The 24,773-nt window shown below is 43.1% G+C and overlaps 1 protein-coding gene across 1 annotated transcript in view; it reads right to left on the bottom strand.

The window, feature by feature from the left end:
• Positions 1 to 3,979: 3,979 nt before the first annotated feature.
• The window catches only part of LOC146813019 (killer cell lectin-like receptor subfamily B member 1A), a 574,194-nt gene continuing 553,400 nt past the window's right edge, over positions 3,980 to 24,773 (bottom strand). Inside the window, exon 7 of the mRNA XM_085620045.1 lies at positions 3,980 to 6,078. Within this exon, the coding sequence (XP_085476171.1) occupies positions 6,042 to 6,078 (37 nt within the window). The 3' untranslated portion in view covers positions 3,980 to 6,041. The remainder of the gene's footprint in view (positions 6,079 to 24,773) is intronic.

Raw genomic sequence — 24,773 nt, forward strand, 5'->3', positions numbered from 1 at the left:
GGCAGTGCAGTGGTGTTCGGGCAGTGTAGGTGGTCGTGCTGGAGGTGGTGTTTCAGGATTTAAGGCAGTGCAGTGGAGTTCAGGGAGTGTAGGGGGTCATGCTGGGGCTGGTTTTTCAGGGTTTAAGGCAGTGCAGTGGTGTTTGGGCAGTGTAGGGGGTCGTGCTTGGGCTGATGTTTCAGGGTTTAGGGCAGCCCAGTGGTGTTTAGGCAGTGTAAGGGGTCGTGCTGGGGCTGGTGTTTCAGGGTTTTGGGCAGAGCAGTGGTGCTCGGGCAGAGCAGAGGGTCAGGCTGGGGGTGGTGTTTAGGGTTTAGGGCAGTGCAGTGGTGTTCGGGCAGTGTACGGGGTTGTGCTGGGGCTTTTGTTTCAGGGTTTAGGGCAGTGCAGTGGTGTTCGGGCAGTGTAGGGTGTCGTGCTGGGGCTAGTGTTTCAGGGTTTAGGGCAGTGCAGTGGTGTTCGGGCAGTGTAGGGGGTCGTGCTGGGGCTGGTGTTTCTGGGTTTAGGGCAGTGCAGTTGTGTTCGGGCAGTGTAGGGGGTCGTGCTGGGGGTGGTGTTTCAGGGTTTAGGGCAGTGCAGTGGTGTTCGGGCAGTGTAGGGGGTCTTGCTGGGGGTGGTGTTTCAGGGTTTAGGGCAGTGGTCTTCGGGCAGTGTAGGTGGTCTTGCTGGGGGTGATGTTTCAGGGTTTAGGGTGGTGCAGTGGTGTTCGGACAGTGTAGGGGGTCGTGCTGGGGGTAGTGTTTCAGGATTTAGGGCAATGCAGTGGTGTTTGGGCAGTGAAAAATAGCATTGCACCAAGATGGCTGCCAACACTTCCTGGATTGAAGTGTTGGCAGCCAATTAGAGCCAAGCTCGTGCTTGTGTAGTTAGGTCCTGCCCAGATATGTAAAGATTGTTTCCTTTAATATCTCGAAAGCTACTGAACGGATTTTCACAATTTAAAAAAAAGGTTGCTTTATGAGCCAAGCACTACCTTTTTGCCAAATTTGGCGTAATTCCATTCAGCAGTTTCAGCTGTAACCGTTTCTAAAGTTTCCTACGGGAAATGGATTTTTTGACCTCTATTTTTTCCTATGGGAAATTGATTTTTTTACCTCTATTTTTTAATTTCTCAGGAACTACTGACCGGATTTACACCATTTTAAAAATGGTCTCTTTCTGAACCAAGGGCTACCTTTTTGCCAAATTTGGTGTAAATCCGTTCAGCAGTTCGGGCTGTAGTCGTGTCTAAAGTTTCCTATCGGAAATAACATAGAGAAAACACGTTTTGGGACCCCCCTTTTTTCTCAGCCCCCTCTTGGCGAATCACCCCGGCCACAAGTTCTGAAACTTTTGCATAGATTTGTCAATCGGTGCCAAAGTTATTTGGTAAAGAAAAAACGCTTTTCCTATGGAAACTAGGTCTTAACTATAACTATCTACTTGCGACCGCCAGTAGATAATATATATATATATATATATATATATATATATATATATATATATATATATATATATATATATATATGCAAATTTGTATACATTTTAAAATTATAAAATAAATTAAAATTAATAGTTTATTAATTGTTGTAAAGTAAATATATATTTTAAGTATTATGTATGTATGTTTAACTTTTTTAAATTAAGTTTATTTGTTATATTTGTTAAAGTTTATACTAAATCTAATTTATTTTTTAACATTAATTTTGTTACTTAACATAGTAAATATTTTTTTATTTATTTTATATATTTTTAAAAATTGATATTTTGTACAACCATATTTCTCACATCGATTTTTCCCTCGATATTTTTGTACTGACCTGTTTAAGTATAGGGAGTCGATATTTTTGCATTCTATATTTATTCATCTATGTTTTTTACTTCTATATTTGTTACGTCAATATTCTTTCAGTGAACCGTGTTCGTTAAAGTGTTTCCTAAATTAAACTAGTGTTGAGTAGGTCCTGATAGATATAGGGATGTTGTTCCAGATCAGGGCCGGGTTTAGCACTGGTAGCGCCCTGTGCGACAGTGTTTGTTGGCATCCCCCGTAGACTCCCTCACTACCCCCTTTAACAGTGCCCCCTCAATTCTCCATAAACACTCTCTCTGCGCTTCCTATACCAGATAATCAATCATATGTGTGTAAAATAGGTAATAGGAAATGTTACATAAGCCAGAAGACTACAAGGTGAGTCACATGTCATCCATACTGGTAGACAGTATAGTTTAAGAGTGCTTAGGCTGGAAAAGCACAGACTCAGAATTTAAAACATAACCCCGTGGTTGGGGGTTACATTTAATAATAAGGTTTTTTTAAAACCAAAATGACTCATTTTTAAAACATTATAATGATGAAAGCCCGAGGAAAAAATCATAATTCTTTAATCTATACCTTGCAGTTTGCATTCAGCTCTTTAATGACAGTTATTAGCTCACTGTTCCATGTTAGGATTTTAGTGGTAACAAAAGGATCTCTCTGACAAAAGCACTAACCTACTTAAAATATATGCACTTTGTGACCGTCGTGGTTCTTTGCAGCAGGCATCTTAACCCTATGTGCTAACATAAAATGAGTTAAATCTTCCACTAGACAAAACTCCTTCTCTTTCCAGGAAGAACATTAGTCACTGTGTTATCTTGGCATGTTTATTTTTGCATGAAAATTGCAGAGGCCAGCAATGCAGCAGCAGGTGCTTTTAACACCATCAAATACAGGTGCCCCCTCGAAGAGTCTGCACCCGGTGCGGTGGCACCGGTCGCACCGCCCTAGAGCCGGCCCTGTTCCAGATTCTGGGTGCATAGAAGGAAAAGGCCAGCCATCTGTTTTTTCTTTGTTACACTTATTAGTCTGCAGTCTGATGGCATCCTGGCTGTGTGTGTGTGCAGATAACCACCAGAGGTCGAGAGCTTGTCTGAAAAATAAGCGGGATGCTGGTCATGGTGGCTTTTTAAAAGATGCAGGGATCTTTTGCCATAGGACAAGGTGCTTATAATTTAGTTAGTAATAAAGCAGGGGGGAGGATAAACAGAAAACCACCTTCCAGTCAGCTCTTTGCTATTTTCAGTACAAGGTGATCCCATCTGGGTAATGAAATGAACCAGCAGCATCTCAGCACTTTGTGAATAAACCTCTGGTAGAGTTTTTACATCATAATCTTACAAAATGACACATTAATTTATTGAAGAAAACATCAGAGGCTTGTGAAAGGAGGCTTGAAAGGCTTCTGAAAGCACAACTTGAATGCTGAGTTATATAAGTGTACGTTTGTACAACCAACAGGTGAAATTCCAAGGATTTGAGTTGCTTCATAGACGTCTAAGGATGAAATGAAGTTGGATTCAATATGTGATTTCATGCAGCCAGAGAACATACATTTTGTGTAATTTCTGCATTTGTCTACTTAATTCCCAAACTTTTCTAATAAGAAAGCATTCATCACTGTCGATAAGAAGCAAATGTAGTTTTTGAATGGGATAAGAAGGAGTAGCAGAAAGCAATTGCTCAACACTAATTCCACAAAAACAGCAATAGTGTAGTGTCAACCTATGTGAAGATCAATATTAAAACTTTGATAGTGAGCAATTTCCCCAGCATTTTTGCATATGCTAATTAGTCACAAAATCACCTAATGAGCACGATGGCCAAGAAAATAAACATGCTGAAAGAAAATGTCTCACTACAGAGAAGGAGAAGAACTCTAGTGCTGGTGTGCAGTTTACACATTTCAGCAGGAACTGTTTGTTTGTTGGAAAACATAAACATTGGGATTGGTGGTGAACTGATTCTCCGCATCCCCTCAGGATATGTTGTCCTGTAGACCAGCTAGATCACAGTGCCTGCCTCCATAAGCCCCTCTAAACCTAGACAGGTAACAAATGGTTCAGGCAACATCAGAACATGACAACCCTGATCCCCCTAGGAATTGTGGAAACAGATCTAAAACCTTTTCACTCAGTCACTCGTGAGCTAGTGGAGAGATATACAAGAAAGACACAAAGTGGCATTTTCAATATTTATTGAACCATTGTCTTCCTTATATAAAATATATGCGCTGCAATAATTATTTGACAGAAGCAGATACAAGTGATTAGTATTAGAAGGATGGTGAAGAGAATAGCATATAAGTACTAAATATAGTGTACTCCCTTACGGAAAAAATAACACTGCACTGTCATGCAAGCAAATGTGTGTCAAAAGTCATCGTATGAAAGAGAAGGCAACTTAAGAAACATGTTCATGATAAAATGGCAGTGTTTCTTCCCGGGCCTAACTGAGCCACCTGACAGTGCATGCATCACGATGCAGGCACACATATTGGTGGACATTTCTAATGGCTTTTCTGTAATAGAAACGCCATATAAAGACGTCTGCCATGCTTCCACATGCGTTAAAATTTAGCATATGGCAACTGTTCACACGTGTGTTTCAAACTGGCAGATATTGTCAAAAAGCTTTTTTTTCATGGCATATTGGTGGCCATTTGGCAATATGTAATGCCAATGCAAGTAAGCAACGGCAAACCAAACTTTTACTAGTGAGACCTGTTGGCTTTGCCAATGCTTTTTTTAAGTCTTGAATAACATAGCAGCACATTTGAACCGGAATTTTTGTAAGCAAGAGGCTTATATTGGGTACATTTGGGTTTGTAAAGCTGGTTTCTATGTAAGAATCGTACAGGTTTATTTAGAAGTTAATGCAATAAAAGATACTAATTCCAGTACCATACATTGTAAAAAGAGTAAACTATCTTCATTCTGGAGTTTTCTAGCCAAATTTTGAAACAAGCACTAGAGTAAACACTATTCATACAATTATGCATAAGTAATAACTCAGATTTCGGATGCGTGGAGAAAGGTGGGAACCAATCCCAGATTTACAAAGGTTTTGTGTGGACTTTGTGGTACTTTTAAATGCAGACCGAACACAAAATCCAGGATGTTAATTACAAACTAGTTCAAATTGCGATTTGCATTGGTTTGTAACCTAAAGAAATGCAGCTCAATGCTCTGCCATTCATTAATTTGCTTCTAGATGGTGTTCAATGAGTGGTGCATGGGCATTCCTGTGCTTCTACCCCTGGACTGTGACACAAACTCACACATTCATTAATTTGCTTCTAGATGGTGTTCAGTGGGTGGTGCATGGGCATTCCCATGCTTCTACCCCTGGACTGTGACACAAACTCACATCCGCAAAGAATTGAAGAAATTGATTTTCTCCAAAATCTTGTGCCTCCCTGAGGCTGATGTAAGGAAGAGAAATATTTGAATTTCTCCTTGTGTATTCCTTTTTGAATGTGTGCTGTATTCTGCGGCACACATATAAAGTAGAAATTCACCTAAAAAAGCTATGCTGACTTCAACACAGATAACCTTGTCGATAGTGTAGGAAGTGCGCTAGTGCAGTTGGAGAGCAGAACTGAACCACATCTTTGTAGATATGGTCAAGTTCTGCTGTCCCCGTTTCTCACAACACAGAGCCGCACCTTTACTTGCTACCCTGTGTTCTGTCAACTCTTTGTAAATCTAGGCCCCAGTGTGTAATTGTTTATGGGTCTTGAGCAACAATGCGGTAAGTTTTCATAATGTTGAGACACTGGAAAATGTAAACCTTAAAAAGGGAACAATATCTGTCAGAGTGACCCTAAGTAATCAATCCTCAGGTGGAAGGGGCAGCTTCTAGGGCTGTTATCCACACACAGCTTGAATACACCCCACAAAGTAGAAAAGAGATTGGCAAGCCACACCCTTACACCGTGTCAAGTAGGAGGTGGAGTAAGCCACTGTTTTTAGTCAGGTTTCAGGAAACTCAAGCTTGATAAAGTAAGAATTGTTCCATCAGCAGTCACTTTCCGGACCTTTTACATTTCTGTGGAGGCCACAAAAGAGAACATAGCAGTTTAGCCACCTATGGGTAAGAAGAGTTCCGTATTTTCTTGCTACTCAAGTTGTCAAATGTTGGGTTGCAACGTCGAGCAAGAAAGTGATGCCTCCTTCTGGCAAATCCAGTATAATACAGTGTCACAGACTTTTGATTCAATGAACCCACGTTGGAAGGTTCCTTACCAATCTACACCAGTAGAGCCTGTGACAGGGAGCCTGCAGAAAAAGGGACATCAACGTGAGGACAAAGGCTGTCAGCATCGCAAGATACATTTAACATGTTGTAGGCAAACATAAAGTTTGAGAAATGCAATAGTGAATGATGTCAATGACAAAAGGATGATAACTGCAGCTTCAGTAGAAAACTTACACGAGCAACAGCAAATTCAATTTGTTAAGCTGCACCCTCTGGCGCTCCGCTAGCGCTGTTCGCACTGATTTTTCAGTGTGGAATGAGCTACTGGCACTAAATCACAGTGCGAGCAGTGCGACGTGCCTATTTCTGCCTGTTCATGGAAATTCGTGGAATCTCGCTGAGTTTTTTTGTAACTCATCAGAATGGAATAATGTCCTCTCCAGAGCAGCCACCTACTGCCATTGTACTGGACCTTCCAAATGTACACTAGCCTGCAACATGCACCCCATCACCATGTCCACTGTAGCCCTAAGTATGTAGCGGAACATCATTATGTAAAGTTCTAAACTGAAGGACACAGGATGCTGCAAATGCTATAAACTAGTACTCCATCGACAGCTTGTGTTTAATGGCAATCTGAGGTTTCTGACTTTGGAGACAGCTTGCATACCATGGAGTTACATGAGTAAGGACAGACTGTCAGCTTTAAGATACAATTCTAATGTAGCACAGTGAGCTATAAACTGACATCAAGCATCTGCATGGAATTTGTCAGTCATAGGTTTGGAATCCATTTTTTGCAATCCTTCTTCTTTCTATTTTTAAAAAAAGGGTTCCTTTGTGTATTAATTAAGTGTCATTAGTACAGTCAACCTCGAGCACTGTAACATTTTAAATCCTGACTTTGTGTTTCTTTAGACCAAGTGCACCTAACTTAGAATGCCTACTTGTATGGACACTATGTGACTCCAACACCTTGCAATGCTCCATGCTTTATGTAACATTTGTTGTACGTGGACGTTGTAAAGTATGTGTGTGATGTAAAGCGCTCCAACACCATACATTGGGGTTTGTACTGGTATAAAATAAAATGAATTATGAAAAAATAAATTGGTGAGTGCTATATAAATGATTATTAGTGGAATTACTCATGCAGTCTGGCATTCTTACAGTCCATGTATAAGTCTTACATACAAAGGTTGACAGAATTCATAAATCCATAGTTTGTCTGAAGTGCTTGAGAAGTGACAACACGGCAGAATGAGTGGCATTGTTCTCCTCCTTCCATTGGTATCTAGGTGTTAGGCTCCAAATAGCTCCTAGCCAAGGAGGTCTGATGGCCCTTTAAGTGAGGTTTTTGTTTTGGGCTAAACTGGAATACAAAAGCCCTTGCAGCTTGCTGCTCGAAATGGAAAGCAAAGTGTGGGCACTGCTGAATGAGTCCCAGTGTCTGCAAGTTACACCAGGTCAAATTCAACATATTTCACAGGGGCCAGCCCAGACCGCAGCTCAGAAATACCTACCAGATCCGGCTAGACCACCTCATTTCATCTGCTGAATATATATTCATTACACCATCTATGAAGTTCAAATATTACTATGAACCACCCCCTACTGTTTCACATAGCACCTCTTACAATTCTCATTGCTTTGTAGATAGTAATCTGAAAGTGCAAATTTCACAAAGAAATTGTGCATGCAGGAGCAAATAGCTAGTAGATCAGAAGTGTAGAGTGGGCTTGTGAAAACTTGGTGGTGAATGTCACCCCACTAATGTGGCCGCACATCTATGTTCAGGGCAGAGGTGAAAGAGGCTATCTAGTCAGTCCTATATTGTGAGAGAGTGCTCAACAAATTTACAAAATAATTAGCACTCATAAATCTAGATCATGAGGAAATATCGTTGCGTTTACCAGCTAGTTATGCTTGACCGGGACAAAGTCATCGTTTCAGGCCGAACTCGATGGAACCCTGGTCAGATACACTAAGCGGGACACCCGGTCAAAATTTTACCCACACACTTAGATACTTTTCTGGAGGTTTTTCTTCTGACACCGCCTTGATGCTCCTTGCCAGGCTGGAAATGCAGAGGGTTCACTGGCTTGAGTTCCCACAATGCCCCAGTCAAATCCTGGAAGTCGGAGCACCGGAGCTTTTCAGTGGGATGAACCTGAAATCCAGGCTGGGTCACGGTTGAAGGAGGCTAGCTTGACTCTCCTGGTTGGGTCAGTCGCCTTCTATAGCTTTTTCCCAAACGTTCTCCAAACTTCACAAGGCACTTTCTGGAGGTCTCCTTATGGGTCAAAAGTGTCTAAAGCACAAATCCAAGGGCCTAGAGACTCCTCAATGATCCTTGGAAGGTTGGGATCAGAATTCCCACAATGCACCTGGCCAAATCTTTAAAAGTCAACTGGGTGCCCACCAGATTGGGAACTCTGGGTGGAGATAATGCAGGTGGGCTCTGTTAACCTGTAGCTGCATGCAGTCCATTCTAGAAGCAAGGCACAGTCCCCAGGGGGGCTGTGGTACCAAATGGTGCCACAGGCACAGTCTTTCAGGAATCAGAGGCTTTGGGTGCAAATTTAGATTCCAGCAGGATAGTCCATCTCTTCCTTGTAGTTTCATATTTGATCTCAGCTTCTGGGCATCAAGAGTAGGGCGCCACTGATTAATGGAATGCAGGGTGCCACCCAGACGCATGACCACTTCCTCCAAAGTGTGGCATATTCTTGTCTCAGAAAACACCAAACACCGTTCTTCAAAAATCCATCATGGCTGGAATCTCAGCAGAACAGTAAGAACTAACAAAACCAACACTCAGTGTGGCTCATTCACATAGCTCTCCTCTCCTATCAGCTGCAAATTCCTTCCTTAAGCCTGTCATCTCGCTCGGGCACAGGGGATGGGGATAGGTAAACCTGGCATTCCTTGCCTCTCCTGTCCTCCTTTGAAGTCTCATGCTTTATGACCCCTTCCCCCTGCCCTGACATTCCTGTGTAGCTACAGAGCCCCCTCCAGCAGATAGCCTCTCCCCTGTACAGCCACTTAACACCTAATCAAGTCATTTTGCTAAGCCTGATAGCACTGACCAATCAGGGGAGACTGCCGGAAGATTGTACTTTGGCTTACAGAAAACTGCTTTTTATAACTGCTTTTCTGCAAAAATTATGATAAATTCAACAAAAACAATTGGCTGGATTTATCATGACCATTCTGTTAAGTCCTTGAATGATATTTAAACCCTTCCTAGCAATAATTATGTAGCCATAAAATATTGCAATGCTAGCTTATGGGCTAAGTATCTCAATAGGGAAAAAAGTAAAATGGACATGTTTCCCTCACCAGGGTTTATAATACATATTTTATAAGGCCCCTGCTTTTAGATACATGACCCCCAACTCTGGGACAGCTGGGGAGACCATGAGGATACCTAATATGTACAAATATAGTGGAATGTCACTTTAGAGAAATAAGAAAGAATATGCCTAACACAAATATGATCAGCACAGTAACTAGTCCCTAAATCATTAAAGGAGTTGTCATTCTATAAGACAGGGTAGCGTAACCTGTCTCCCCTTCTACAGAACCAAAATAAATATATATCAGAAGATCTCAGGATGTTAGCAGCAGACCCCGTACCTTAGCATACACAGATGAAAGTTCTAGATCTCAGGTGCTGTCACAATCTCTTCTCTGGAAATATCCCTCTCCAAGTGTGTATGTCATCTATCCGTGTATACATATATGACACATGTATGTGTTCCCAAACAACAGCTGCATCTGTGTGTTTTTCCTAGGTGCTAGGGCCTGACCAGAACAAAATAACAAGGGGCATTGTTGCTTGACCTTGCCTACGGTGTTCAGACAAAATCCCAGGAAAGAACAGAACGTGAAAACAACAGCAGGGTCTGTGTGAAAGTACAGTGTGGCACAAAGTAAAATATGTTTGTATAGTAACATGCGCAAAGTAGAAGGCAGTCTGCCACGTACTCATGCTAACATAGGGAAAACGTCAATGGGCCTGCATGGGACTTATGACACCCTCACCTTGGTAAGGATGATAGCACTAAGATGGCGACAGAAGTAAGTCAGATGATAAGCAAAACCAAAGTGTGTAACAAGTTTCATCTTGAGAGCATTTGAAAGATAGTATTGCTAAATTAGAAGAAAAGTATTTTTGATGAAAAATATATCCAATTACAGCGTATCGCCAGGACCCAGGATGTAGGATGCGAAGTGGAATGACAATAGTTCCACTAAGAAATCTGACCCTTGGAAATGTCAGCCATCCAATTAAGCAGGTCAAAGTATCCAGTTGTAGATAGGACCATCCAAGGAGAAGCTAAGATCCAGGAGACACTGTGCAATTTCACTGGGATCCCCTCCAACCACTGGCCCCAACTCTGGCTTGTACACAGGCCGCATACCCAAGGAACAGTCCTGGTTATGGGCCACTAAGGGACCAATCAACAGTTCGAAATCCAGGGCAGTGTGATGGGGTAGCCAGGCAGATACCCAGGGACCATTCAAAGGGGCACCCGATGCAATGAAATACAGGTTGCATTCTCGCGGAGTAAGCAGATATGAAGGTGAGACAAAATTCAGCATCCAAAGCATCTAAGGGTACCATTCCTAAAAGTTGTAGCATTCGCTCATGGAATAGCTGCAGCGCTGCCTGTCTGGGTAGGACCACAAGTGGAGCAGCCATTACGGAATAGAAGGAAGAGCAAATCAAGATGAACATCAGCGGGAACCCAGTGAATATGCTGGAAAAATATAATGTATAAAAGCTGGAATTACTCCAAAAATAGTTTGAAATGATGTCATGAGGCCTGAGCCCACAAGTTTAAAGAAGTGTGCCAGACCCAGGTTATCAGACACATTTAATATTTGATGTATCAATTCCCCAAAATGGAGGAGGACATTCGTGTTTAACATAGACTGCATTTCACTAGACGTTCTTGCCACCTGCAATTCGAAGGTCTTGTGAGATTCACTTTGCGCTGAAACAATGACGCTTTAAGTCGGTTTAGCTTATTGAAATCTAATTTCAGAGTTGGAATATAAGGCCATAATGAACTATCTACTCTCCCATGTGAAGGAGGAAACAGGACTTTGCTGCAACCAGTAACTAACTGGGAAACAGACACCACATACAAGATTCCTGTCCGCAGCTCTCAACAATCCTGATTATTAAGGACAAGGTAACTGCGATGTGAAAGCAATGTGAGAGTGGAAATAATTGCAGGAGCTCCTTTCAAATAACAAGTCAGATTAGGGAAAGAAACATTACAGGCGCCATGAAATTTTACTTGTCGATACACAGGGGAATTACCGGCAGTGGAGTTGCACCCTTCCCCTGTAAGAAAAACTGCTCTCTCTGCTCATTGACAGTGATATGCAAAGGGCAGGGACCGCAACTCATGTATGTAGCTGCTCTCAAGGGGTTCATATCTACCTACTAGGAAGTGTTTCACGCCGGCAGTGAACTGAAACATTGAGATGGGCAATGAGAAAACCCCATGTATTTATAAAGTTTTATATAGCGTGAACTTGACCCAAGAGGGTATCAGAGCGCTTTACATTTAGGATCGTTGCGTTAGAAGTTACATCAGATACAAGAGCATAGTAAGGTACAGTACACATGAACAATCTTTCAAGAATTCGTAGGAGGAAGGGGAGGAAGGAGTAATAGTGGGGAGACGAGGAGGAACTGTGCCCAATGTCCGGCTGGGTAGGTGACGGTCAAGGGGGAAACCAAGGGCCAATCTCATCGTTAGCTGTCTAGCAGCTCCACCGGTCATCAGCCATGTTGCTCAGGTCTCAACGATCAGGAAAACCAGTTTTTAGTCAATTTGATTTTGAGGAGGCTATATAGCGCTGTCTAGACCCGGAGGTATCAGAGCGCTTAACCAGGGGATCCTTGCATTACAAGGTACATCAAAAAGGATTATGTAGCGCTGGCTAGACCCGGAGGTATCAGAACGCTATAACAGAGGAACATTGCATTACAAATTACATCAGTTACAATAGTGTAGTAGGGAAAAGTAAACAAACAACAAGGTTGAGAGAATTTGTAGGAGAGGAGGGGAGGAAGGAGCCATAGCGTGGAGACGGGGAAGAACTGTGTCCAATGTCTGACTGGGTAGGTGATGGTCGAGGGGGAAAAAAGGGCCAATCTCCTCATTAGTTATCTAGCAACTCCACCGGGCATCGGCCATGTTGCTCAGGTCTCAACGCACAGGAAAAACAGTTTTGAATAGATACATAGGCAACAAGGATTGAGGTAAAAGAAGGAGGTGGGGGGGAGGGAGTGAAAGACAAGCCAGAGCTGGGGCTACCACGTAGGCCAATGAGGGATGTGATAAAGGTCTGTTCGGAGTCTGGTGGTAGGGAAAACTGTGGAAGCTATCTTGGGGTCAGGTAAGGGATTATGACCGTGGAGACAGCCGGTAACCATTTTTAAACTTTTGTTCGAGGGGAACCTCTGGCTGGGACACACCTGCATCTGGATGAGTAGCGCCGGGATTAGAGTTGTGACAGCGCTTCTGGCAACCATGTTAAGGTCAGGGATGTCAGGCAAGTCCCCGGAATGCCTCCGATACCCAGGAGCAAACTGATCACTCAAAGTGCTGCGCTGCCCCCCCCTCCACCATTTGAATCCTTATGGGCCGGTTTAAAGATTTAAGATTCAGCTCACCTGCATGGTTGCATGCTAATTGGTGCCGGGGTGGGGGAGAAGGCTTCAGGGACTTGAGACTGTTATGGGCGTTTAAGCTGCCCCGGCCGCCATGTTAACGTCAGGCGGGCCCCGAGGCACAGACAGTGAACCGGCACAGCCTCATCAGCAGCAATTCACGTGGGGTGCAGTAGCCTACCTCCTCACAGTGGGCAACGACCTCTGGATCCGTGGGCACAGAGCTCTCCCCACCCCGCAACGGCCCGCGAAAGCCGGCAGGCGCCATCTTAGGGTCAGGTTTCTTCCACGGGTCCAGAAATCATGGCGGGAGTGCAAAAACTGGAGAGCCCCCCGCTCGACGCCTCTGTGTATGAAGCAACGGATCCCTCTTCACGGCGGTGGCGACATGCGGCGCGAGTCGCGCACCCGGCTGCATCAGGCTCCTACCAGGGGGATGAAAGGGCAGTTCCTTGCCGCCGATCCAGCTCCCTATAGCCTCCCGCAGGTTATCTCTACAATCTGCGCCTCCAACCACCAGATCCGTGCCCTCCGGTCGTCTCCCCGGGGGCCGTGCTTCGCTCTGTGGTCAGGTTGCAGGGGTTTTACGGCCAGACGTGGGCTCAACTGAGCGGGCAGGAGCCCCGGGGGAGACGTTCGCCATCTTGCACTCAGGCCACCGGCACTCGTTGTTCTGCCGATCTCTTCATTGACCATACCGCAAAATGAGTTTCCACCATAGTGAAGGGAAGTTGTTCAGGTTTCTCTATATGTAGCATGGTGTAACTAGCATCTTACATAGCCATTGTTTGTTGTTTACATGTCCGATTAAATGATTTAGGTAATGCCATGGAACGCGTCCATTTTTAAGTGTTTGCAGTGTCCAGCCAAATTGCATGACTGATCTAAGTTGACTCTGACCATGATACAAGGTAGACACTTAATTTTGTACAATATCAATTACAGAGGACACAATATTATCTTGTATAAATACGAGAAGATGATGTATTAATACTGTTGTCAACAACCGCATGCAATTTAGCAAAATTATCCTGATCAATTTGGCATAAGCATACAGCAACTTCCATTTGTGACAATTTTCAATATTCCTTATACATAGCACAAACAAATTATTTTGATGGGATTTTGGACCCAAGAGGAAATCAGAAAGGTTTCTGTCTTCTGATAGGAGAGAAAGATGTCATTTCCCAGCAGACAATGTGGAATGTTCTAACCACTGTTGACATAATTTACCTACGGAATAAGTAGTAACGGTATTGGAATGTGGTGTTTGTGGATAACATGGATCAGGTCTTTTTAATGTGAACCCTGAATTAGTGTTCGTGAAACGAGAATCACATACATTCGTGTCTGTTGGCCATAATGCCCACCCTGATTGAATTATCATAGAAATGTTAAATATACAATTTTTATCATACTATTTAGTTGGTATTCAGTATAATTTGTATAAGACTGCCCATTATTAAAAAGGGCTAAAGATGGAATAGCGGGGGGATTCAATTCCTTAATCTTAGCAAACCCCAGACAAGTAGTCTGTTATGTTATGTTAATTTAATCTTATTAGGCGCACAGCTACCCAAGGGTTTCCTGGCGCTGCCTGTCAGAACAGAAAGAAGAAAAGAAAGAATAAGAAGAATCTACATATTCAACAGCCAGGTTTTTAAGCACTTACGATAATTCTCATAAATGGTTTCAGTCCAAAGTGCCATCGGAAGGGAGTTTGACAGCAAAGGCAAGAGAAGGACTGACCGCCCATGCGGGACAGCCTGATCCTAGGCACCGAGTATTTCGCCTGAGTGGCAGAACGTAAGGAACGTGATGGGAGGTAAAGTTGAACTAGAGCTTTCAGATATTGAGGCACTTTACAACTTTTGATTTTGAACATATAGCTCAGGGCTTTGAACTTTATATGATTCTCAACCCTGAGCCAATGAAGATCCCAGAGGGCGCCTGAAATAGAAGCTGTTTTAGGGACCTTACAGAGCAGCCTGGCCGCCACATTTTATACCAGCTGCAACTTCTGTACCACATCCTTATTGGCTCCAGTATACAGAATGTTGCCATAGTCCAGCCTTGAAGTAATAAGAGCATGGACCACAGTACGTTGTGTGGACGAAGGCATCATCCAGAGCCATTTAAGGATAGTGAAAGAAATGGATGACACTTTTACTGCTTGTTGCCTCATTGAGAGTTGGTCATCAATTATGACACCTAAGTTCCGAACCTGGTGATTGGGTTGGGGCAAGGCACCCATTTCAGGTGGCCAATGTTGGGGGGCCCATAGATCTTTTTTCTTGCCCAGTATCATCACCTCTGTCTTTTCACCATTGAGTTTAAGCAGGTTGGCTTGCATCCATCCTGCAATATTCCTCAATCCAGATTGAAGAGAGGATGGTTTGGATGCCCTGTCAGCTGATAAAGAAAAGACAATCTGGGTGTCATCAGCATAAGAAAAGAGAGACAACACCGATTCTTCAGCAATCAGCGCCAGAGGCCTGACATATATGTTGAATAATAAAGGGCTAAGGATCGAGCCTTGAGGAACACACTACGGTGAAGAGTACGTTTTTGAACTGGATGTGGGAGAGAAAACTTGGAAAGTGCGATCCACCAGGAAATCTTTATGCCAATTAAGTGCTACGCCAGTCACTCCCAAGGATTGCAAAGCTTGCAGGAGCAGAGTATGAGAGACCGTGTCAAACGCGGCACTTAGATCAAGGAGTATAAGAGTCATGGTATCTCCTTTATCCACACGGTTGCGTAACATTTCTGTGCAAGCAAGGTAGTCTCGCTGAAAAACCTGGTCGGAAACCGGATTGTGAGCCATGGAAGAATTTATGGGATTCAACGAGTGATGATAGTTGAATGTTGACATGTTTTTCCTAAGTTTTTGAAAAGGCCGGGAGCAGAGAAACGGGCTGGAAGTTAGACAGTTGTGTAGGGTCAGCGTTAACTTTTTTTTTAAATGGAAGAACCATTGCATGCTTCCAAGCAGATGGTACCTTATCTTACATTAAGGAGGCATTAAACAACTCCATAACTAGCAGCAGAGATGATGTTTCAAGTTTCTGGAGCACAGAAAAAGGGACCGGGTCCCTAGGAGAGCTGGATTTAAGACTATCCAAAATTCGCCTAAAAGAATTAATGTCTAGAGGTACACAGGTTTCTAGATTGTTGGTGGGTGTCAAAGATGTTCTAGCCTGAAGATCCGTACTTGTGGTTGGCTGATCAGGATTCTTCATGTGCTGTTGACCATTAACTGGTTGGACTTCATTCAGTGTGGCATATATATTTTCAACTTTATTGAGAAAGAACCTAGCAAGATCATCACTTTGTGATTCAGTGAGATCCGGAGATGTAGGTAGGCATGTTGCACCCGATAGTTCTTTAACAAGCTTGAACAGTGTTTTAGCATTGTTTTGTGCCTTAGAAATAGTCGATGTCACATGCTCAGCCCGCGCACCTTTACAAAGTGCATGATAGTTTCTTTTTGCCAACTTAGAGGCTAATTTAGTATCTGGGGCATAGTTCTTTCTCCAGAGTCTCTCAGATGCTTTGCATTTACTTTTCTCCGCTTTTAAACTCTCAGAGAACCATGGGGCCGGTGGCCGGTGATTTTTCATCTTCTTAGCCGAAAGCGGAAGGCAAACATCAATGGAATTGAGTAACCAATTATGTATTACATGCACGTCTGTTACCGAAATTGGGCAGGGATGGGGGCATTCTCAGATAAAGTCTTATTAAAGGTTTCAATATTTAATTTACCCCAGTTTCTTGAATTAGGCTTATCACCGGACATATTGGGGACTGGGCTCGAATAAACTTTATTGACTTGAAAGCCCACCAGGAAATGATCCGACCAGAGAACAGGAAGTGCTGGGAGGCAGCTAATGTTCGACAGATTAGAGAAAATGGGGTCCAATAAATGACCAGCAGCGTGAGTGGAACCCGAATTACACAACAGAATATTCATAGCTGCTAAATCTAAGATGAGTGTAGCACTAGTGGCATATGCTGGGTCATCAAAGTGTAAGATGAGATCATCCAAAATGTTGAACTTAGCAGTCTCTAGGAGATAAGGAGCAACTAGATCAGGGAAGGAGTCCGCCCATACCCCTGCGGGCCCCGGGGGGGGTGGTACAGCAGGATGCCAGAAAAGGTAACCTGTGGGGTGATGATAAGTTTAAATAGTGCAGACTCACAACCTGTGAAAGATAAATCTTCGAATTTGCATGTGTAGCAACCATTGTAAATAATTGCAATACCTCCTCCCATTTTAAAAGTCCTATCTCTCCTAACTATTAAGTAATTAGATTAATCTTCGAATTTGCAAGGGTAGCAATCTTTGTAAATAATTGCAATACCTCCTCCCATTTCAAAAGTCCTATCTCTCCTAACTATTAAGTAATTAGGAGGTAATGAAAGCGCAATGGCGGGTCCAGAACACTCCTGTAGCCAGGTTTCTGTAAGAAAAATGGCGTCAGGCTGTTCATTGACTAGAAAGTCAAACATGTCTGACTTGTGTTTAGGGAGTGAGCAACAGTTTATATTATAAAATACATAGCCTTTTTCGTAGTTTTTACGATGATTAATAGCAGCATTGACCTGGGCCTTATCAAACCTTGAAGGGGTAGAAGGCAAAGCTACAACACGGACAGTTAAAAATCTGTGAATCTGGGTTAAAAAGCTCGCAATCGAGGGATAGGACACTATTAAGATTTATCAGCTGCTCTTTAGAGTACCTTATAGAAGTCCTCTTGATCGGAACAGGGGTCGTGGCCCCTGGCCCCGGTCGGACGCAGACGGGCACAGACAGGCTTGGCTTCGGCGCGACTTTGGTGCGCCAGAGGCGCACCCACTGCACGTCCGATCCCCATCCTATTTATAAGCTAATGGCAGGATGGTGTGCAAAGGCTGGCGCGCTAACCTGCAGAGAGCGTGTGGCAACCCAAAATGGCCGTCCGCGATCCACAAGGTACAAGAAAAGTAACTCTATGGGAGTATAACACACACCACCACAGAAAAAAAAATTACAAGCCCCCAGATAATCGATCAATTTCAGCCCCCAGAAAGCTTCAAAAACCAATTTAAAAGTTTCTTTTAAAACACAATTAAAAGCACATAAAAGGTGAGGTTAAAAGCGTAATCCAAACAAAGATTGCACGAGCATTGAAGAATGGGTCCTGTGCTACATTAAAGGGCGACACCCTGTCCCTTGATAGGTGATTATGTCTTTACACTGTAATCTGTTATTATATTTATGAGTATGGTGGCAACTCTATTATGATGGGAATGCATTTCTGTAATTGAAGTTTATTAACATGTCTTTTCAAAATTGAATAAAAATAAGATTAAAAAAAAAAAAGCGTAATCCGAACAACTCTGCAAACCTCGCAGGCACTGCGCGATCGATCCTCGTCCATTATATAAGGTAATGTCAGGATGGGGTGCAAAAGCTGGCGCACCAACCTGCAGACAGCGCATGGCAACCCAAAATGGCCACCCGCGATCCACAGGGTACAAGAAAAGTTCAGCTATGGGAATATAACACCCTCCACCACAGGAAAAATAGATTACAAGCCCCCATATAATCGATTAATTTCAGCCCCCAGAAAGTTTCAAAAAACAATTTAAAAGTTACTTTTAAAACACAATTAGGAGCACATAAAAGGTGAGGTTAAAAGCGTAATTCAAACAACTCTCCAAACCTCGCAGTCTGTTGGACTGTGGCATTAAGAAAGATGATTTGTGTCAGTATCAGACATGCACGGAATAAAGTTTCTGTACCTTGGACTTGCCAAGACTTATTGCCCCATACCGATTTAAAGTAAATAGTGTCCTTCTATTAATCATATCCTTTCAGGGCTAGGTTATCACTAAAAAAGGGATGCATAAATCATTATGGTCTGTTAAATCCTACATTTTTTTTAGAGAGATTGGGAACCAGTTTTAAATAGTATGATACCGGGTCTGAAAGGTCATAACCAGTGAAATAAGTGTATTTCATCTTTTGTGTATTGGAACTACCCTGGTCAGCAGTTGGGCAATGTTCCCCTTGAGTATAATTAAACTGGGGACGCTGTCCATTAGCTCTATTTAAGAAATGATGCCCATAATGTTGATAACAGAAAAAAATCGGCATAGTTAGCAGAATTTAAATATAAATATTGCAATTCGTAAATCATCATCTGATTGCAACCTAGGCACTATTATATCACCCATGGAAACACAGAATACATATTGTGTTTGTAGGGTCTCCATCGGACCGAAGAAATGGAATGGTAATTTATCTCATACAATTCCATCAGTGACTGGGACCGCTGAGATGTTAACAAGGGACTGGTCTTGTTTTATTTTATGGAGGAGGAATGTGGGCCAACACCCTGTTGACAATTTCTGCAGCAAAACATTCTGGGAGGTAGTGACCATTATTCAAAAGGAAAAAAACAGTCACAAATCCAATCCACATGGCCAGAAATGCCATGGTAAACACAATCCAGACATATGTCCAAGTTGAAACCAGATAAGTGCGTTTTAACCAGGAGATGAAAACACAGATCCGTGCTGGTGGTGGGGCTAAAACAGACGCTATCCGACGTACACATAAGTTTTGGGGAGCAGAGGAGCTGCCGGATCGGACTTTACATAGCAGCACCACACATGCAGGGCTTATGAAACATTAAAGAAAAAACACACAAGCCCTCTCATTTAGGCAATAAGGACAACTGTAATTTCAACTTACTGATCGCACATGTAACCAAGAACGAGAACCATTACTCAATAACGTCTCGAGTTACCCGATATTTTAGGCAGGGATTTACATGGGTGAGGCTCAATGACTTAGTGATTGATTCCCGGATACAGGGACACACTTTTTGATTACCTTCGGGTCGGAAATACAACTGAAACTGAGGACTTAAAACACAGGAGTTTAGCCCTGAAGAAGTCGCGGAATACTATCCTGAGGTTCGCGATGAAACACGTGTTGGCTAAGGCTGTAATCAGACCCATTGGAATACAATAGGGACTAAGCACAAAAAGAAAAGAAGAAAAGCCTTAAACCTAAGCGAAAGATCAAGCAGAGGATTGTTGTGTTACTATCTTTTTGTTATTCTGATTTTACACTGTAGGCGTGTGCAGGGGACTGTTGTGGACTAAAAGAGAAGACAATAAAGAACTGTCTGAAGAAAAATTATCTTGATCAATTTAGTATTAGTAACCAAAGGAACTCAGCTGGAATAACAGAGGCTGGGATTCTGGATGTAGACCTGAGGCTAGCACTCCCGAAGGCGCCTCAAGGGATGGATCAGAATAAATGATTTCCATTGTGGAGTGTGAAGAAGGTAAACCAGGTACCAGGTTGACTGAAGACTCGACATCTCCCTGCGGCAGCTGGGGAGAATCAGAAGCAATGGCACTCACAGGCTGTAAAGGAATATCCCGTTCAGGTTAAATGGTGTATCTTGACATGTTCAATGGAAAAAAGTGATTGTATTCTTATCCCTGTAGTGGAGGTAAAATCACAGTTCGGGTACCTTGAAGACCAAGCACTGGAACAGGAGCCCAGTAGGAGGGACCAAAATATTTCTTGATCGCCACATTTTCATGAACCAGATCGCCTACTTTAGGAAGCAAGCCAGAAACAGGAATCAGAACAGCTGCATCCTATGGCAGAGTTGAGGGCAACTGTGTTTTAACCACAGCGTCACAACCCTTTTGTACTTCCTGTAAGACAGTACAGTGGTTGTCTATGTCAAAGGTTGCCACCACAAAGTCTAGACCATCAATGTCTGGAACAAACATCTTGGTGTCAAAGAGCATTTCGTACTCTTTAGCATCACCCAGAGATTTTCTTGGGAGATTATTAGGAGCAAGTTGAACTCAATAAGGGGAGTCAACCAGTCACGGCCCGTATCTAATACCCTTGCTGTCAAGGATTGCTTTAAGTCACGATTCATCCGCACCACCACAGAGTTGCCCAGTTCAAGCGTCAGCCAAGCGCTTTGGCTAGGGCCAGAGGAACCTAGTGCAAGAATCCACTGCAACCACAATATATTTGAAAGCATTATTGGATATAAGAAGACCAAAATTATCAAGATATATACAGTCAAACTGCTTATTGAAAATAAAAAGATGTGTTTGAGGTGGTCGTGACACTGTAGAACTCTTAATTTGTTGACAAACATCACAACAAAGGACATACCTGCGAGTCTGCTGGTAAAAACTGCACCACCAATAGCATTGCCTTAAAAGAGGAACAATGGCAGCTACTCCCGCATGTACAGAAGCAATACCTTCAGGAGTGGCCACTATTAAAGAATGTCTGCAGACAAGGTTGGAAATCGAATGATCACAACCCCTAGAATGGACTCAAAAGGAACTTTTTCAGTAGTTAACTGATAAGTATAACAAGAAGGGACCCTTGTGGAAAAGGAGTACCATCCCTACCTGTGGCAATAGCCGCTAAAATATTACTGTCAATTTTAGTCATAGAACGCGTTACTGCGGCAACTTTAACTGTGTATACTGCAGATTTGGCTGCTTCATCAGCCATTAAATTTCAAACAGCGTGAGCTCCTGCATGTTGATGTCCCAATGTATGGACAACATGTGTAAGTGGCAGGCGTTATTTAAGAGCTGCCACTCACACCCAAAGCGTTTTATGCTTTATCGTGCTCCCTTTAGAATCCCAAAAATCACTTTGGTTCCAGAAAACAAATTGTCATTGAAAGATTGTACCCAATAAAAAGAATCACAGACAACAAGGGTGGGTAATTCTGGATCAGCAAATTCGAGAGCAAAAAGGAGAGCTCAATTTGGCCAGCTGGGATGTGCTGTCCCCAAGGGACTGGGTATGAACCAAAGTAGAGTGAGAAACTCCATCTTCCATTGTACATACGACGATGGCGCATGCTGCAGAGTAAATTTGCCTAGAACCAATGGCGAGTTGGGCCAAACCATCAGTGGAAATTATACATTTGTACTGATCAAGAGGAAGAACTGAAGAAGGTAGAAGGTGAATGTGTTTATACTGAAGAAATTCTTGTGCTTGCAAGGAAGGGTAAAAAACAAAGCTGAAATCAGCTGATATCAAAGACGTACCACATGGAATCTAACGAGGGTGCAGAGCTTTAGAATTAGGAACACTAGCTCTCATGATAACCTCTAGGGAAGGCATGGGCGAAACAACAAAAATGCATTTACCTTGTGCAAGTGGGCGTTCTTTGTACAACAGTCAGAAAATTTTCAGAGGAACAAAAAACGCAATTCTGTAGGAGTATATAGACTCAATTTAAAAGCAATTGGGACTGTGTCACCCTCATTAAAAGTCACATGAGTGAAACCGATCGCATCGAGCAAAATCTGGATGACCAAATTGGTAGTATTCAATGTAGTCTGTATGTACTGCATAGCAAGCAAGTCAGACTGTAAAGCGTGTAACACAACTGTGTGTTCCGGAAGCCAGGATGAAACAGAAAAGGATAGGGGTATCAAGACATACAAAGTTTTGATACTCTGAGCGTAATCAGGAAGGCAATCCTGCTGAAATTTAAAAAATCAAGCAGTAACTGCAATTTTTTAAGGGTAGATTGAGGCTGTAATTGAGCACACTTCTCCGAGAAATGGGGTGCTAAACCCCAACCTTCTTTCGTCAATTCATAACCAAGAAAAAGAACGGCCAGAAACGCAATATGCGATTTCACAAAATTAAATTTGCAGCCCAGAGCAGCGAATCGTGCAATAATGCGATCCACTCTTGCAAGATGGGGATTCAATTCATCATCCATCAGGTATATGTCATCGACATAAGAGAAGGCGCCAGGATCGATATCATGCAAAAGTGGCATAATACATGCCGCAAAGACCCCGGGGATATTCTTATTTCCATGGGCAGTCTCATGCATCGCCTCTGGGAGACGAGGACGAAGAACGGGGACAAGTCCCGGCTTTCAGTAGCCAGGTTATGATTGAAAAAGCCATTAGGAATATCTAGTGTAGTTTTGACCTTTTTACGCATGATATTATTGATCAACGCTATACTATGCATGTTTTGCACTGCAAAAGTATGGGTATGACTATTCAAATGTCTATAATCCAAAACTATGCGATAGGAACCATTAGGTGTCAAAGTCGTAAAGAGAGGATTACTCATTGCCGAGACACAGGGTTCAATTACACCTTAATACTTCAATTGGGTAAGAATCTCTTTACAGTTGCCTTAGCGTCATGCTAATTGAATATTGAGGTTGTGGCTGAGGTGTAGAGCATATAATCACAACATGTAGCAGAGAATCCTTATCCAACCAACCTGGTTGTAGTTTAAGGCAGGAGCTAAGGCAAGAGCCCATGCCGAAGCATAGGCATGCTTAGTCTTATCAGGGACGTATTGTGAAAAGGAAGGTATAATCACATCCTTGCCTCGAGGAAAAGCAAGAACAAATGGGGGAGGCCAAACGACCTTCGCCAGTAAAATGTCATAAGAAGACGTCAAGTTGTTCCAAAAAATAGCATTCATGGCGCGTTTAATGTTAACTTCAATCTGAATGTCTACAGGGTAAAGTCTATCAGGGGAAGCCACGCGGGTGTCTGCGGTTTCAACAGTAACATAGGTGTCAGTTGCTTTCGCTTCCAGAAACTGGTAGAGTGTCTGACGCACTACAGTAACTTCTGCTGTGCTGTTGAGTAGAGTAGCGGGCCAACTCCTGTCCAGGAGGATGGCTCTCACCGTCAGGGGCATATTTTGCTATTAAAGCAGGAACTTCCTTCTTTTGGAATGGGACTCTATATGGAGGTGGTTCTTCTCTCTTGACTTTCGCATCAAAAGTGCGCTGCGGGTCCCTCTTGAGTGGTGTGAACTCGCCCTGTTTGCAATCTCAGTCGGTCTGTTGATCAAACAGTTCCTGAAAGGAACTAGGAGAACAGGGATCAGGAGCCTGAAACCTCTCAGGAGTTTTAATTTTAGAGCTATCACGTAAATCATATCTACGTTCAGAAGCGTCTGGCGGCGTTGACCCACCACGAGACCTAAGTTTCTGTTGCTGCTTAGATTTGTCCCATGTCTTTTTAGGAAAGACAAGATGATCCTCCCTTCAGGAGTGGGCTTACCCTGAGATTGAGTAGATGGTCTAACTCCAAGTTATTGCGACCCAAGGATGTACAAACATCAGCAATAATAATTGGCAACTCGCATTCCCAGTCAATGTCAGCCACTGCCGAAAGGTGTTGACGAACCATTAAGGATGCTGCTTCACTCTTAATATTAGAAAGAATCATTTGGAAGACTATGGGAAAAATACCCATCAACTTCATCCCCAAATCCAGGGCAGGAACTGCCCCATGTTCATTCTGTACCTGTTTGAGAATGCTCAGAAGAACGCTCATCAAGGGGGTGCCATATCCACATGTATGCACTAAGGCAAACACCGTCCCCCAGGTTTTGCAGTCGGCTAAGGGAGGATTTAGACCACTAGGCAAGCACATAGTAAGGATCCTATGTTTCTCAACAGGATCCGTGAGAGGGATAATTGCATCAAGCTGATCAATTTTCTGAGCAATCCAAAATGGAATGTCTTCATGATTCTGAGGCCTTTTGCCCATCACCAAATTAATAATAACATGGTGTACCCATAGGGTATCCTGATTCAAGGAAGAACTTGAATCAGGACACCCAATGGGGGCTTCCGGCTGTACAGGGACACTTCCCATGTTGCTCCTGTGGGGTGTGTTCCCAAACAAACCATACTACTTCCATTGACATCGGCACTGACAGACTGTGGGAAATGAAACGACATATGTACTGCAACAGTGACAAACTGATTTACCTGGTCACATGCTCCTGTGGATTACGTTATGGAGTTATGACAACTCATAAAATCAAAGCGATACCAAAAGGGATGATGGTATCGCTTTATTTGCCCTAAATTGGCAGGGTATGCCCAGACGTGAGTCCCTTGCTCACTTTGCCACTGGATTCAAGCTAGCCTGGCTGATGACAGCTGAATAGCCAGAAACCGGTCCCAGAATGCTTGTTTCCGGTCCAGGGAAGACATGGCTTGGCAGTTCGGGCTGGACTGTTCC

Source organism: Triturus cristatus, chromosome 7, assembly GCF_964204655.1.
Source record: "Triturus cristatus chromosome 7, aTriCri1.1, whole genome shotgun sequence".
NCBI lineage: Eukaryota > Metazoa > Chordata > Amphibia > Caudata > Salamandridae > Triturus > Triturus cristatus.